The sequence below is a fragment of the Notolabrus celidotus genome, chromosome 9, assembly GCF_009762535.1.
Source record: "Notolabrus celidotus isolate fNotCel1 chromosome 9, fNotCel1.pri, whole genome shotgun sequence".
In the NCBI taxonomy this organism is placed as follows: domain Eukaryota; kingdom Metazoa; phylum Chordata; class Actinopteri; order Labriformes; family Labridae; genus Notolabrus; species Notolabrus celidotus.
The window spans coordinates 2,876,553-2,893,331 of NC_048280.1; the positions used below are offsets into that span (position 1 = coordinate 2,876,553).

General features: G+C 44.3%; 1 protein-coding gene across 3 annotated transcripts in view; it reads right to left on the reverse strand.

Moving 5' to 3' along the window:
• The window catches only part of wdfy3 (WD repeat and FYVE domain containing 3), a 162,869-nt gene that overhangs the window by 80,957 nt on the left and 65,133 nt on the right, over window positions 1–16,779 (reverse strand). For all 3 annotated transcript variants that reach the window (XM_034691917.1, XM_034691915.1, XM_034691916.1), the window contains exons 6-10: window positions 14,873–15,065; window positions 14,416–14,602; window positions 14,160–14,326; window positions 2,625–3,107; window positions 2,183–2,293 (exon numbers count right to left, since the gene is read on the reverse strand). In XM_034691917.1, the coding sequence (XP_034547808.1) occupies window positions 2,183–2,293; window positions 2,625–3,107; window positions 14,160–14,326; window positions 14,416–14,602; window positions 14,873–15,065 (1,141 nt within the window). The remainder of the gene's footprint in view (window positions 1–2,182; window positions 2,294–2,624; window positions 3,108–14,159; window positions 14,327–14,415; window positions 14,603–14,872; window positions 15,066–16,779) is intronic.

Genomic DNA, 16,779 nt, shown 5'->3' on the forward strand with positions numbered 1-16,779 from the left:
ATTGAAGTCGTAGAATGTAAATGTAATCAACCTCATCAGAGCAGAGCGCCACAAATATCACACCGGCATCATCCTGAGTCTCTGACGAAAGCAACCAGATCATCATCAAGTTCAAGGGCAGCTCTGAGCCGCCGGTGTGCAGCCTGCTGCTGGTCTTGTGACTCATCCCATTTCTACAGCTGACACACACACACACACACACACACACACACACACACGTACACACACATGCACACACACGGGCACACACAGAGTCCATAATAGACTGATTAAGGTGGGAGGAGAGGGAGGTTTAAAGAAATGTAAGATACTTCATTGATCTCAGGAGGACACTTCTCTTCTTCTTCATGATTAGGTCAGAGGTCAGAGGTCAGAGGTCAAGACTCAGCTCACCTGAAGATGGTGACTGATGATGATTTTGTTTCTTTAGTCGTCAATATTCAAGTGGCAGAGCTTAATCATGATAAAAAGATGGGGGCCAGTTGTCATATTTGAAGCTAGGCCCTATTTGAACTTTCTTCTTAAATTGTGGTGTTGTTCTTGTGTGACTTCTGTGACTACATGGTCAGTTTAGATCAGACCTGCACGACCTGACAGAGATATTAAATGTGTGATGTTGTTTTTCAGTAATGTGATAACAACATAGAGATATACAGACTAATATTACAGTGTTCATCCACTTCACCTCTGCTTGTGTGTGTTTGCAACATTTCTCTCCTGAATCAAAATAAATACAAAAAATGTTTTTTATTTCATCAGTAAATTAGCACCAATCAGTCTCAGGGTAGCTGATAGCAAGCTTAACCCAACTCTGTCCAAATGGTGTGAGTGTGAATGGGTCCATTAAGTTTAACTTATATTATATCATTATTATATTATACCAAGGCAAACATTAAAGAGGTAAAAAAGGCTGAAAAAATGTTTCCTGTTCACTGTAATAAATTAGGACTGTAATAATGAGTTTTTACCATTGCTGAGAGTGGGATTTAAAAAAAAATAACAGTGAGAACAGTAGGTTTGAAACAATGATTCCTTTTATGGCATTTCTGATTCCATTCTGTTCTATTGGATTCAATTCCTTTCTATACAATACCTTTCCATTCTAATCCACACTTCCTTTTCATTCCAATCTATTCCATTCCACTCCATTCTATTCCATTCCACTCCATTCTATTCCATTCCACTCCATTCTATTCCACTCTATTCTAGTCCATTCCACTCTATTCTAGTCCATTCCACTCTATTCCATTCCATTCCATTCCACTCCATTCTAGTCCATTTCACTCTATTCCATTCCATTCCATTCTATTCTAGTCCATTTCACTCTATTCCATTCCATTCCACTCTATTCTAGTCCATTCCACTCTATTCTAGTCCATTCCACTCTATTCTAGTCTATTTCACTCTATTCCATTCCATTCCACTCTATTCTAGTCTATTCAACTCTATTCTAGTCCATTCCACTCTATTCCATTCCATTCCACTCCATTCTAGTCCATTTCACTCTATTCCATTCCATTCCACTCTATTCTAGTCCATTTCACTCTATTCCATTCCATTCCATTCCACTCTATTCTAGTCCATTTCACTCTATTCCATTCCATTCCACTCTATTCTAGTCCATTTCACTCTATTCCATTACATTCCATTCCACTCTATTCTAGTCCATTTCACTCTATTCCATTCCATTCCACTCTATTCTAGTCCATTCCACTCTATTCCATTCCATTCCATTCCATTCCACTCTATTCATTCCCATTCCATTCCTTTCCTTTTGTTCTTTAAAATTCCATTCTGTTACATTCTATTGCATTAAATTGTTTTCCAAACAATTCCATTGCATTCTATTTCCTTTCATTCCACTCTATTCAATTCCACTTCATTCCATTTAATTTCACGAGCATTAAATTTCTTTCCATAAAACATCATTACATTCCAATCTTCTCTTTTTTCCCATTCCACTGTATTTCCTTTCATTCCCCTAGGTTTCATCCCTTTCTATTCTGTTGCCTTCTCCTCAGTCTATTCTATATAAATCATTACCATCATCACAGAACTATCAGCGGCATGGGTTTACGCCTGGTGAGAATTTTCCATTTTCCCCAGGCTTGTGTTTGGTGTACCACTGATGTCCCTGAAAGTGTGTGTGTTTGTGTTTGTGTTTGTGTTTGTGTGTGTTTACCTGCATTAGTGTTGGTGGTGTTGGAGCCTTGCAGCAGCACAGTCAGAGTCTCCATCACCAGCCAGGCCAACTGTTTCTGCTCCTCTGCTACTGTGTTGTTTTTACAGTCGGCTACAGACGGAGGGGGGGGTGGAGGAGAGGTTAGTATCAGACCACGTGAGAGCTGCAGTGAACGCACTAAAAGCACCAGAGTGTGGACTCTTTTACCTTGAGACAATAACACAGATATAAATATAACTTAATGTTCCAGAAAGCTCTAATGGCTTTATAATCTGCTCTTTATTCAGTGCACACTGTCTCAAGCTGAGTCTGCTGTTGTTGACTGGATCACTTTTTGATTGAAGCAGAGTAGAAAATAAAAATAAACATCCTCAGTCTGATCTGACATGTTTCCACTCCTTCATTCATGGAAGTTAAAAAAAGCCTTAGAGCGAGATCTCACCTTGGTCATTGTTGTGAGGCTGCTGCTGCTGTGTCGCCGGGTCTTTGAGCAAGGCGGCGTACTTGTGCAGCAGGTTGACCAGCACCTCCAGCAGCCCGACCTCCCGCAGCACGTCGCTGAACACGGCGTCGTGCCGCGACAGCTTCAGCAGCGTCCGGACGGCCGTGATGCTGCAGGCGTGCGACGTGCTGGACTTGAGCAGCACGCTGACGCTGAACAGCTCTTTGCACGGGACGTAGTTCAGGCTGAAGACCACGAACTCCAGCAGTTCAAAGTATTTCACCTGGGATTCAGGGAGCTTCGCGACACGCTCTGCGAACTGCGACAGAGTGTGCTGCGACTCCAGGATGAAGTAGTTCGCAGGCTCGGCTGAGTAGATGTTTCCGATGGCGTCGAGGAGCATGCAGGCCAGGCGGCTCGTTTTGGCCCTCAGGAAGGCGTTCTGAAGCACCGAGAAGGCCTGGATGTTACGTACTGTGTGACCTGAGGAGACAAGATCAGAAAGAAGGTCAGAATATGAGGCATGAAATGACTGAATCCAGGGTCCCTCTGTTTGAGTCTCTTTCTTATAACTCCTTTTGTTCCCATGTCACAGAAAGAAAGTGTTTCTAAAAGGCATTGAAACCCTTAGAAGACTTCTCTTCCTTAAACCAGACTTCCATGTGCCCTACTGGCCTTAGCCCAGCTATAAAGACACTAACATCTTGGCCCCAAAAACCTCCCTGTCCAGCCTGAAGGCCGAAATCTGAGCCGGTCCTAATGTTACATAACACGAGACAAAAGCGCCTCCAAGGTGAGAAAAACCTAAAGAGCAGAAACTGAAAGAAAGACGAGTGACCTCATGTCGAAACGACTCTGTTATGGAGGAGGATTACGTGTCTTTTCACAGACTTAGGAAAGGAAACACGACTCTCTGTTACGACTTTTGACCCGCAAGACAAACAAAAGGTTTGTCTCATTCGCTTTCATCGAGCGCGCTCGGTGAGTCAGGAGAAAGTGGAGGAACGCTCAGGAGGTTATTCATACAGCATCATTAGACTGGATCATTTAAGGTAGTCTAGGATCCTTTTTTCTGAATTAGAGAAATGATAGATTGGCTTTTTTGTGAGGAAGTACTGGAGTCCTATTAGTAATAAAAAGTGATGATTACATTATGCAAGGCAGCTTTTGGGCCTAAACCATTCAGTGCTTTATAAACCATCAGCAGGATTTTAAAGTCTATTCTCTGACAGACAGGAAGCCAGTGTAGAGATCTAAGAACTGGAGTGATGTGGTCTACTTTGTTGGTCCTTGTTAGGACTCGAGCAGCAGCATTCTGTATGAGCTGCAGTCCTCTGATGGACTTTTTAGGGAGTCCTGTAAAGACCCCGTTACAGTAGTCTAGTCTGCTAAAGATAAATGCATGGAGGAGTTTTTCTGCATCCTGCTGAGACATGAGTCCTTTAATCCTTGATATATTCTGAAGGTGATAGTAGGCGGACTTTGTAATTGTCTTAATGTGACACCTGACTGCTGACTGCACCAAGGTTTCTGGATTGGTTTGAACATTTCATCTGTGCAGATTGGAGCTGAGCAGTAACCTTTACTTCAACAGTATACTGTCTTTCCAGTCCCACATCAATAAGGTCACCCAGTCAGCATACTTCAGTCTCCGAAACATCTCTCACCTGCGTCCGTCTCTCTCCCCCGACAGTGCTTCCATTTTGGTTCACACCCCTGTCACCTCCTGCCTAGATTACTGCAACTCCCTTCTTCTTGGTTTACCAGACAAATCCATCCAGAAACTTCAACTGGTTCAAAATCCTGCTGCCCACATCATCACCAGAACCCCCTCCAACAGCAACATCACACCTGTCTGCAGCAACTCCACCGGCTTCCCATCAAATACCGCATCATCTTAAAGCTCCCTCCCCCCAAACACCCCCCCCCAAATCAAGTACTTTAACTCTTCCTGTCCCATTAAAGTTACTAACCATAGACCTTTCTGGAGCCCCTGAGCTCCCTTGTCTCGTAGGTTCCTCTGGATCTCTGCTGCTGTGGACGTTCCAGACTCCAGCTGCTACAACTACTACTATCCGTCTCACCACTATCAGATCATCAGATTCTGTTTCTCACTTTCAAGGCCGTCAACAACCGAGCTCCTCAGGACCTCATTGAGCTCCTCCATACCAAAATACCCACCCTACCGTAGTCTCAGGTCCTCCTCTTCCACCCAACTCACCCTCCCACCTGCTCACTTGACCACCATGGGGTCAGAGCCTTCAGTCCGCTCGGCCCGCCACCTCTGGAACTCTCTCACCCAGGACTTAAAAAATTCCACCTCTCCCACCGCCTTCACATCCTGCCTCAAAACTCACCTTTCCCCCCAAGACTCACTTTAATCTGTCTCTATGGGACTGGAATGACTTCCCCCCCTTTCATTTCATTAGTATTACTTTGGTATATTTACTTCTGGTCTGTTGTAAGGTGACCTTGAGTGTCCAGAAAGCCGCCTATAAATAAAATGTATTATAATTATTACTTCCTACAAAAGGCGTGAACCTGTTTCCTCAGATCGCTCTGACGCCGTGGTTTCCTTCTGGACGGCACATCGATCGCTCATGTTAGGAAGTCGTTGCCTTAGCTGAAGGAGACTCCAGACTTTCTCTGGATCTTGCACGAGAGTAACCCGGAGCGTGAGACGGAGGATTTGTGCTGCATCAGCAGTAATGCAGGTGTTATCCCAAATAACTGTAAAGAGAGCGCTGAGCTGGACACAAACACAGAACTGGAACAGGGTAGCGTTAAAGATAAGGTCGTGAGCCAGGACATCTGGTGGGAGCGTGGAGTCGATCAGCTGCTCCTTTGCATTAAAAGCAGCCAGCTGAGGTGGTTTTATATCTGATAGGGATGGCTCCCTTTGGTGGGTGCTTGCTGAAAGATTTAAACTCTCATCTGTTCTGGGGGAAATCTGGATCCTAGAGGAGGTGCTGGAAAACTCAGCTGAGGAGGGGGACGTCCAGGATACCTTTCTCAGCATGCTGAATCACAAAACAGCTATGGACACGTGTATCAAATATGGATGGATGGAGATTGTGAAAGACTTATATGAACAGTTTTTGACCTTAATCTGAGGTGACCTGTTTTTTTTTACTGGCTTTAAAACTGTTTCTATTTGTTTTCTGATATTTCTATCATTTTACTGTCACACAAAGCTTATAGTAAGAGCTGGCTCAGGCTTTGACCGGCTCTTAGTTATGTTGCTATAGGCTTAGACTGCCTGGGGAACTTGCATACTGACACACTGGGATCCTGTCTCTCCCTCTCTCTCTTCTCTCTGCCTGTCTCTTACTTTAACTCTGCCTGTCCCATTAAAGTTACTAACCATAGACCTTTCTGGAGTCCCTGAGCTCCCTTGTCCCGTAGGTTCCTCTGGATCTCTGCCGTACTTTTAAGAGTAGGCTTCAAACTTTCCTTTTTGTTAAGCTTATAGTTAGAGCCGGTTCAGGCTTTGACCGCCTCTTAGTTATGTTGCTATAGGCTTAGACTGCCTGGGGAACTTGCATACTGACACACTGGGAACCTGTCTTTCCCTCTCTCTCCTCTCTCTGCCTGTCTCTTACTTTAACTCTGCCTGTCCCATTAAAGTTACTAACCATAGACCTTTCTGGAGTCCCTGAGCTCCCTTGTCCCGTAGGTTCCTCTGGATCTCTGCCGTACTTTTAAGAGTAGGCTTGAAACTTTCCTTTTTGTTAAACTTATAGTTAGAGCCGGTTCAGGCTTGGCCCAACTCTTAGTTATGCTGCTTTAGGCTTGGACTGCCGGGGGAACTGGCACTCTGGGATCCCCTCTCTCTTCCTGTCCCATTAAAGTTACTAACCATAGACCATGGGTGTCAAACATACGGCCCGCAACAACGTAGGTGAGTGGGAAACCTGTGTGTTTGCAGCAGGTTTCAGGGCTTAAAGAATATCATATTCTGCCCCACTATGAGACTCATCATGGAGAAAAATACAACAGCTGTTTTTCTAAAAAGAAAGTTCATGTTATGTGAACATTTTCAGAATGTACTTGTACTTTGTTGCACTAAAACAAAGGGACACATTTGGAGTTGTCATTATTTATGGGAGGTTATTATTGAGCTATGATTTTACTAGTCCGGCCCACTTCAGATCAATTGGGCTATATGTGGCCCCTGAACTGAAATGAGTTTGACGCCCCTGCCATAGACCTTTCTGGAGTCCCTGAGCTCCCTTGTCTCGTAGGTTCCTCTGGATCTCTGCTGCTGTGGACGTGTCAGACTCCAGCTGCTACAACTACTACTGTACTATCCGTCTCCCCACTATCATCTCTCTCTATCTTCATCTTCCTCTATCCCTCTCTCCAACACGGTCTCAGCAGATGTGTGTCTAACATGAGTCTGGTCCTGCTGGAGGTTTCTGCCTGTTAAAGGAAGTTTGTCCTTGCCACTGTAACTTGCTAAATGCTGCAAAGTGCTCTGCTCATGGTGGATTAAGATGAGATCAGACTGAGTCCTGTCTGTAAGATGGGACTGGATCTGATCCGGTCTTGATGTTGGGTCTTTGTTAATAATAGAACATAGAGGACGGTCTAGACCTGCTCTGTTTGGAAAGAGTCTTGAGATAACGTTTGTTGGGATTTGGAGCTGTATATATAAAGATTGACTGACTTTATGATTCATGTATGTCGTTTTTAGGTGTTTGTGTGTTTGATTTATTTATTTTTTTAGCAACTGCATAACATAAAAATACTAAAAATGACTAAATCCAAACCTTCAAGGCGGTGTTATGTCTTTAATGTAAGATGAATGGATGGAGAAGAAAGAGAGATACATTTTTGGGTCGAGTAGCCGGCTCACATAAAACCATAGACTATGACGCACAAACATAAACACACACAGGGAAAGTGACACTGACGTGCGTGTCATCACACACACCACAAAACACACAGCCTTTGAGTGGAGGTGGCGACCTAATTAGGCGTGTACGCAGACTTTCACACCATGATGACTTCTGGTAATGACTCTGCACACAGCTGGGGCTGTCATTAGGTGGGTAAACTCAAGCGTGTGTGTGTGTGTGGGTGCGTGCATGCGTGCGTGATGATGTGTGTGTGGTGAAAGAGGCAGCAGAGCTAGGCTGTTGTTTGTGTCAGTGTGTGTGTGAGGTTAGAAAGCTGAGATGCGCCACAGGGCGGAGGTGACAAGACAAACTACAACACGTCTGTACGGCTTCCAAAACAGAAACTCAACAAGCAGAAACGAAGCCAATCAAATTCAAGCTTCATGTTTATCACTAACAGAATTATTAACCAGAAAGAATGAAGGACACACAGAATGAGAAGATAACTGATTAATGAAGATATGATTGGGAAGAAATCCTTTGATCTACTCTCTTTGGCTGCCAAATCACAAATATCTCACTAAAGGAAATTCATTTCAACACAAACACACATATCAGAGCTAAAACAAACGACTGCTTTACACCAAGCAATCTCTAATTATGTCTTCAATCTTTTTGTCAAGAAATAGTTAAAAGGGGATTTTTAGGAATCTTGGTGGAAAAGTAAGCAAGAACTATTAATGAATAATAAGTCTGTATAAGCCCTCTAAACCTCTGTCCATCTCTCCATTAAAGGTGACATATCATGCAAAATTGACTTTTTAATGGTTTTTCACCTGAAATATGTTTCCCTGGCATGTCTACAAACCCCCCGAGAATGAAAAAAAACCATTCTGCCCCTGTTTTGATTTCTCCACCTTTCTGTAAATGTGTGTGAAACGAGCCGTTTCAGACTTCAGTGTTTTTGTTACGTCACAACAATATCCGGTCTGTCACGGAGTCAGAGCTCGGAGCTTGTTCAGCCCATAGACTGTATAAAATAATACTGAATCCCTCCTCTGTTTTTCATTCCCTGCACACATGTGTGCTAACAAGGAGCTTAGGAGGGAGGCATGCTAGTTGTAGGCTGTCTTAATAAACACAAAGGTCGGTTTGACTCCCCACGTCTGCAGATTTGAAGATCTAGTGGATGATTTTTACTTATCATGGATAAGTGCTAGCGCTAATTAGCATAGCCACATAGCTACATGTTCATAGCTGTAGCTGTGTACCAAGACACACGTCGACATACTGACAAATAAAACAACAAAAAAAACTAAATCTGTGACCAATCCTTCAGAAAGGTCCTGCTGCCTTTCTGGCAGAGATCGGTTTTACTCCCCACGTCTGCAGATTTTGAAGATCTAGTGGATGATTTTTATTTATCATGGATAAGTGCTAGCGCTAGTTAGCATCAGTAACTTCTTCAATCTTTAGCCTTGTGCAAATCTAACATCCATCCATCCATCCATCTTCTTCCGCTTATCCGGGTCCGGGTCGCGGGGGCAGCAGTCTCAGCAGGGAAGCCCAGACACTCCTCTCCCCGGCCACTTCCACCAGCTCTTCTGGGAGGATACCGAGGCGCTCCCAGGCCAGCTGAGAGACATAGTCTCGCCAGCGTGTCCTGGGTCTTCCCCGTGGCCTCCTCCCAGTCGGACATGCCCGAAACACCTCCCCAGGGAGACGCCCGGGAGACATCCTAACCAGATGCCCGAACCACCTAATCTGGCTCCTCTCGATCCGGAGGAGCAGCGGCTCTACTTTGAGCCTCTCCCGGATGTCTGAGCTCCTGACCCTATCTCTAAGGCTGAGCCCAGACACCCTGCGGATAAAGCTCATTTCGGCCGCTTGTATTCGCGATCTCGTTCTTTCGGTCACTACCCACAGCTCGTGACCATAGGTGAGGGTCGGAACGTAGATTGACCGGTAAATTGAGAGCTTTGCCTTCTGGCTCAGCTCTCTCTTCACCACGACAGACCGGTACAGCGCCCGCATCACTGGAGACGCCACCCCGATCCGTCTGTCAACACAAATCTAACAATTGATGTTATATCTTCATAAAACCATCATGATATTCTTTCAGCTGCCTTCGTTCCAACAAGATCAAATGTGTTTCATATCATACTGTGATAATACACGTGAGAGCATTCAACTTCTTTTAGTCACAAGGTAAATCTGGCAGCCTCACAGCATTCAGCCCCACGGTGAGGAGGGACGGATTCTCAGGCAGCAGAAGTAAACATGCGGCCCAGGACAATTCTGTGCACCACCAAAGCGTTTCAGGACTCCAAAGGCTTCATTTGTATGCAGGAGGCTTCAGGCATTCATCTCCAGCAGTGTGACAGGCGGCAGTGTTGCCATGGTGTCTGTCAACAGGTTAAGCTCACAGGGATCAGCCAAGCATCAAAGTCATTTCAGGGCTTAAGATCTGACGGGGGAGATACAGAGGCAGGGGGGTATACATGAAGACTTTTCCACAAGTAATGCCTCTCTTGTTTCAGAGCTTTTGGGGAAACCGGGTTTGTGTGAGCGTGGAGACTTAAGAGGCCGGTTTGTGATCACAAACTCACTGGGCTGTATCTAAGACGGGGGAAAGGAGGGAACATCTTCACTCTCTTTAACATTTACTGTCAAAGTGTCTCCAAGTTTTCTTCAGATGAGGAGGACGGGTGATTATTTTTAGCAGAGAGGGAATCTTTACTTTCTTTTTAACTGGCTCTATCTGAGGCCTTGTAGCCTTGGGTGTCTTACGCCCATGTGCCTTAACGACAGAAATGACATGACTTTGATTTGAAGGATCAAACGCACATTTCAGACGTCATTCTTTCAAACCAGAGAAGAAATCCAAGAAATGACGGCTAACTGAAGTGTTTTCTTTAAATGATTCCTCAATGTCTTCACACATGAAAAACCATCCATGAAATATTTAATCTGCTTTATAAATTGTGGAAATATCTCTTTAAATCTATCATCTCTTTTCTGTTAAAATCAGCATGAAGCAAATGTCCATCCATCCATCAATTTTCTTCCTCTTATCCAGGGTTGGTTCGCAGGGGCAGCAGTCCCAGACATCCCTCTCCCCGACAACACTTTCCAGCTCTTCCTGGGGAACCCTGAGGCGATCCCAGATACATAATCCCTCAAACAAGTTCTGGGGCATTCCCCCAGTTGGACGTGCCTGGAACATCTCTAAAGGGAGGCGTCCTTATCAGATGCCTGGACCACCTCAGCTGATTCCTTTGGACGTGAAGGAGCAGCGGCTCTACTCCAAGCTCCCTCCGGATGTCTGAGCTCCTGACCCTTTCTCTAAGACTGAGTCCAGACCCCCTTCAGAGGGAACTGATCTCAGCCGCTTGTGTCCGTGATCTTACTCTTTTGGTCCAGACCCACAGCTGAACCATAGGTGAGGGTTGAAATGTAGAGCGACTGGTAAATTGAAAGCTTTCAGCTCCCTCTTCACCACGACGGTCCGATACAACGCCGCTACACCAATCCGCCTGTCGATCTCACGCTCCATTTTACCCCCACTCGCCAACAAGACCCAGAAATACCTAGATTACCCCACTTGGGACAAAGACTTGCTCCCCACCTGAGAGAGAGCAATCCACCGTTTTCTGGCAGAGAACCATGAAGCAACTATTCTGCCTTAAAATAACAGCCTCAAAGTCATTCTAATGAAACACTGACAGGTTATGAGCCATCTCGCAGCCTTAAGCCCAAGATCCACAGGATGCGTCGCGTTACGTTACGGCTGCGCCGCGCACATCGCAGCAAATAGGTTCCCATTCAAGTCAATGCTCTAGAGTCCACAGGGCGCGCTGCGGCGCGTCTCAGCTCCGTCTCTGGAGCGTTCCGCCGCGCCGCTCTGCCAGAGATACGCGGGGAGTCTATTTTCGCCGCTCCCCGCGCCCAGCACGCGTCAATCGACACAGAAATGATCGAACTATCCCGGAAGTCAGGCACGAGGATCGTATGCAACATCCGCTCACTTTCAAAATAAACACCATGTGCAAACACAAGATCGTAAATTTCACCACTTCTTCAACATTACGTCATAACCTGTGGCATCGGACCAGACGTCAGTCTCAAAAGATATCCGACACCATGGACGAGGAAAAGTTTATACTGTGTTGTTCTCGCGCGTTTTGGAGTTCTCGAGGGATCTTGAGTTTCCTGCTCCGGAGTGCGCGCCGCTCCAAACACGCATCCTATGGACCAGGGCGAAAGCCCCGGGACGGAGCAGAGCCCTATCGCAGCCGTAACGCGGCGCACACGCATCCTGTGGACTCCCCGAGTTAGATCCTCAGGTGGGGCATTTTTGGTCGTTCCAAAGTCGAGTCAGAGCCCCTCAACTTTGGAGCGACCTCCCTGATAAGATGAGCCTCTTCTTAAAACCCATTTTTACAGACTAATTAATTATCTTACATTTTATTTGATCAATTTATTTGATTATTTATTGTTTTAATTTATTATCATTATTTTTTATCATTATAGATTTTTTTATTCTCATTTATTATTTTAATGTTCCTAATTAATCCTTTTCACTTTTTCTAATTTTCCTGATGTGATGTCATCAAAAAGGTTCACTTTTTTGCACGCACGCACAAATCCACTCCCTGACTCTTACCTCCTTTTGTTATTATTTATCTGCTTTTTCATTTCTTTTTTTGTATGTATATTTATGTTTTTTTACCCTATGATAGAGTTAAGTTATATCTATCTTGCTGGGCTATTTTGATTTTATTGTTGTGCTTATCCTCTTAATCATATAGATACAGCTGTAAACAAAACAGGAAAAATTAAGAACTGTGAATACTATTGTTTACATTGTTGAATTTCAAATAAAAACTAAGTAAAAAAAAAAAGGTTCACTTTGTTATTTGAACCACTTGAAGCACTTTGTAAACATTTGTTTTTAAAGGTGCTATATAAATAAAGTTATTATTATGTACAGGAAATGTTGCATCTTTGATTCCCAAAGTCTGAGGAGATTTCTAATTTTTCAGAGAGTTGTCTGATGAATATCCTCAAACATAAACATGTCTCGTTACTGATCCCAGCTTAGTGTTGTCAGAGCAGGAAGAAACTCCAGAAACAAAGATGGTTGAAGGGAGCCCTGATGAAGCAGATGAAAAGAGAGAGTGCCCTAGCAGGCAGGAGTAAACTCTGTGTTTTTCAGATGTAGCGTGAGAGTAACTTTCACTCCGATGCTGTGGGAGGCTAGAAATAAAGAAATAAAGAAATCCTTGCATAACTTTGCTTTTAAAAGCAAAAAAAAAGAGAAGAGTCTGCAGTCAGGGGAGCGGCTCTGTGAGGCTGCAGCGCTGGACGTAAAGTAAAATCAAAGAGTAAGATGGATAACTTGATGAGATAAGTGCACAGCTGACTGAGCAGAGATGCTGCGTGCAACATGCAAAGAACGACAGGATCACAGAGACATAAAGATATAGAGAATATAACTCAGAGGCTGGGCTGATTTATTTTAATACGATTAGGGAAATTTCATTCAGATGAGACAGATTTGCTTAAAAGAATCAATTAGAAGACAGAAAGATGGAGGGAGGTTTAATTTTATTATGCAGGGGACAAAACAGTGTTGTGCTAAAGTTCCTGATTAGACTCAGATGTCATAAAATCTTCATGATTTTGAATCTTAAACCACAAAGTTCTTTCTGTGACCTTAGTTTAGATGTCAAGGACTCCCTGAGCTCCCTTGTCTGGTAGCACACTGAACGGTTTTAAGCTGGATTTAGGGCCTGATTTGTCACCCTCAATGATCGGGGATGTGGTCTGTCCAAATAATCTTCACGTAGTCCTCATGCAAGCCTCCTCGTTCTACCTTAAGTCTCTACAAGTAGTATGGGAGGTAGAGCCTTCAATTATCAGGCACCTCTCCTTTGGAATCATGTACCAGTCAGGCTCCAGGAGGCAGACACCCTCTCTACTTTTAAGAGTAGGCTTCAAACTTTCCTTTTTGATAAAGCTTAAAGTTAGAGCTGGATCAGGCTTGGACCAGCTCTTAGTTATGCAGCTATAAGCTTAGACTGACACACTGGGATCCGATCTCTCTCTGCCTGTCACTCACTTTAACTCTTCCTGTCCCATTAAAGTTACTAACCATAGACCTTCATGGAGTCCCTGAGCTCCCTTGTCTCGTAGGTTCCTCTGGATCTCTACCAGACTCCAGCTGCTACAACTACTACTATCCGTCTCCCCACTATCATCTCTCTCTCTCTCTTCATCTCCCTCTATCCCTCTCTCCAACATGGTCTCATCAGATGTGTGTCTAACATGAGTCTGGTCCTGCTGGAGGTTTCTGCCTGTTAAAGGAAGTTTGTCCTTGCCACTGTAACTTGCTAAATGCTGCAAAGTGCTCTGCTCATGGTGGATTAAGATGAGATCAGACCGAGTCCTGTCTGCAAGATGGGACTGGATCTGATCCGGTCTTGATGTTGGGTCTTTGTTAATAATAGAACATAGAGGACGGTCTAGACCTGCTCTGTTTGGAAAGAGTTTTCAGATAATGTTTGTTGTTATCTGGTGCTTTATAAATAAAGGTTGATTGATTGAAAATTTGCACGGGGACAAGGTGCTAATGACGATGGGAATACTCTCTAAAACCACCGTGCAGATGGCGTCTGTGATGGAAACTCACCTTTCCCAGAAGGCTGCGGGAGAACGAAGCCGGGCAGCAGAAAGGGAGCTCCTGTGGTCAGCCCTGCAGGTTTCAGCTCCGTCACCCCGTACGTGGTCAGACAGGTGACCAGGTTAACCAGGTCTTTAAGGGCGTCTTTGGATTCGTCCTCTTTGGCCTGCTCCAGTCTGAACAGAGAGAGAGAGAAGCTTGTATCAGCATTGCATCACACACAAAGCTCAACAGACCACAACGTGAATGCAGCACCGCTCCGTACCTGAGCATGAGGTCGGAGAGGAAGGCGTAACCTTGACACATTCTGAAGTCGTCCAGCAGGGTCTGAGACACGTCGCTGGAGTCTTTGAGGAAGCAGGAGAGACCGGCGAACATCTCCACTATCTCCAGCGGGGACAGATCGTCTGACTGCTGCATGTTCTGAACACACGTGCCCAGGCATTCCTTCTCTGTGGACGGACGAGGAGAGAAGAGACGGTTAGCAGGGAAGATAATGGAGGTTGAAAAAATGTCTGGGAGCTTGTTCAAGTGGAAATCAGACGTCCACATGATGAAGATCAAACAACATTTGTCCAGTTTATTATGAAGCTTAATGCACATCTGATAATCTCCAGGCGTGGTTTGGATCTGTGTTAAATTCATCTTGTGTGGGATGAGGATGCATGTTCATTCTTAAATCCTCTCCTAAGTCCTGACACGTTCTGTATATTCAGACGTACCGTGTATGTATTTGACCACGTTGACGCTGAGGCCGTGTCTGGAGATGGTGGTCAGCACCTCCCCCGCGCTCCTCCTCCAGGGCAGGTTGTGTGGGGGGCACCAGGAGGTGATGGCACTGAACAGAAGCTGGAGGTCGTCTTTTTGGGCTAGCTCCTCCGCCGGGGACACGAAGGTGCACAGCTTCACTAAGATCTGAGGGAGGGAGGAGGACAGGGACGTTGAGTCAGGCTGAAGGTGTTTAACTGGGACCGTGCTGCTTTTTACTGAAACTGATTGATTGACTGAAGTTATCCATCTGAGAAGGAGCTGATAAAACTAGAGAATAAAGCCCAATTCATCCATGATAGAGAAAGAGGAGTGTTTATTCGTTTTTCAACTGGAGGAACTTTACCCCTGAACTATGTGTGTTTCAACCGGTGGACCCAGGGTCTAAATTTAGTCCAGGGGTAGATAATCTCCCCCTTAAAAAGACCCTGCTAGGGGGGTAGTACTTTTCAAGGGTCCCAGGACTTTCAGGGGGCGGGGCCTGCAATGCTGAACATGTCTGATTGGTAGATAAACCGCAGTGTTTGTATTCCGCCCTCCGTCCACAATAACATCACACACATCTGTGATTCACTTGATTTCTCTTTCTTTCATTAGTTTTTATTTGTTCTATCTTTTTTGTATGTGTGTGTACTTTTCAAAAGAAGAAGCTGTGATTCTCTTGATTTAGCAGCTTGTAACAGTAGTCTTCTCTCAGCCCAACGTGAATGCGTCTCTCCTCCTGGTGCATTTTTTTTTTTTTTTTTTTTCAAAAAATTTTTTTTGTCAAATTTTTTTTCGTCAGAATTTTTTTTTTGAATTTCTTTTTAATTAAAAAAAAAAATAATCAAATTTTTTTTTTTTGGCAGATTTTTTGTTTCACATTTTTTTGGGTCAAATTTCTTTTTTTCAAATTTTTTTTTTCAGAATGTTTGTCTTTTTTTTCAAATTTTTTTCAATTTTTTTTTTTCAGAATGTTTGTCTTTTTTTTCATTTTTTTTTTTCAATTTTTTCCAGAAACAATTCACAGTCATTGTTTATTCCATCTGTGATTCTCTTGATTTCTCTTTCTTTCATTAGTTTTTATCTGTTCTATCTTTTTTGTATGTGTGTGTACTTTTCAAAAGAAGAAGCTGTGATTCACTTGATTTAGCAGCTTGTAACAGTAGTCTTCTCTCAGCCCACCGTGAATGCGTCTCTCCTCCCGGTGTTCCGCTTTTAAAAGTGACCCTGTAAACTGGAGACCTTCAGCTGAACGTGTCAGTGTTTGTGGAGTTTACACAGCTGTTGAAACACAGAGGGAGTTCCTGGGAATGCAAACTAGTTCAGTTTTTATTAAGATTTCAAAATATCCTCATCAGATATTTAATGATCGTCTAACGACGTTTATGAGGGATGCATCCGGCTGAGAGTCTCCAGTTAACAGGGTCGCTGTTTAAACCAAAACACCGGCCGATCTCCGCCACAGCTTTTTGAGTTCAAAAGGATTTTAAAGCCGTGTTGAAACGTCTTTGCTACTCGCGCTTATCTCCTCTCACGTGTTGATTCATTGAATCCATCTGTGATGAAATATAGCACCATCTAAAACAGACCAGCTGAGTCTCTTCATGCTAACAGGCTAACTGTTGTGTCGCTCATAATGATACCTGCCTGTCCGTCTGCTTCTATGGTGTCATCTGTGATGAATGGCATTCCTCTTTGTTTTACTGCCCTCTACTGGTCTGGTGGTGTAGTGCATTTACTTTTTTTCCCTCCGTACGTCACTGGCCTGATTTGCACAATCTACCCGGGACTTTAGCCCACGGTCGAAACACAGACAACAATGGGGGCACAGGAACCTTTTAGTTCAGGGGGAAGTAGTTCAGGGGGCTAAAAGACCCCG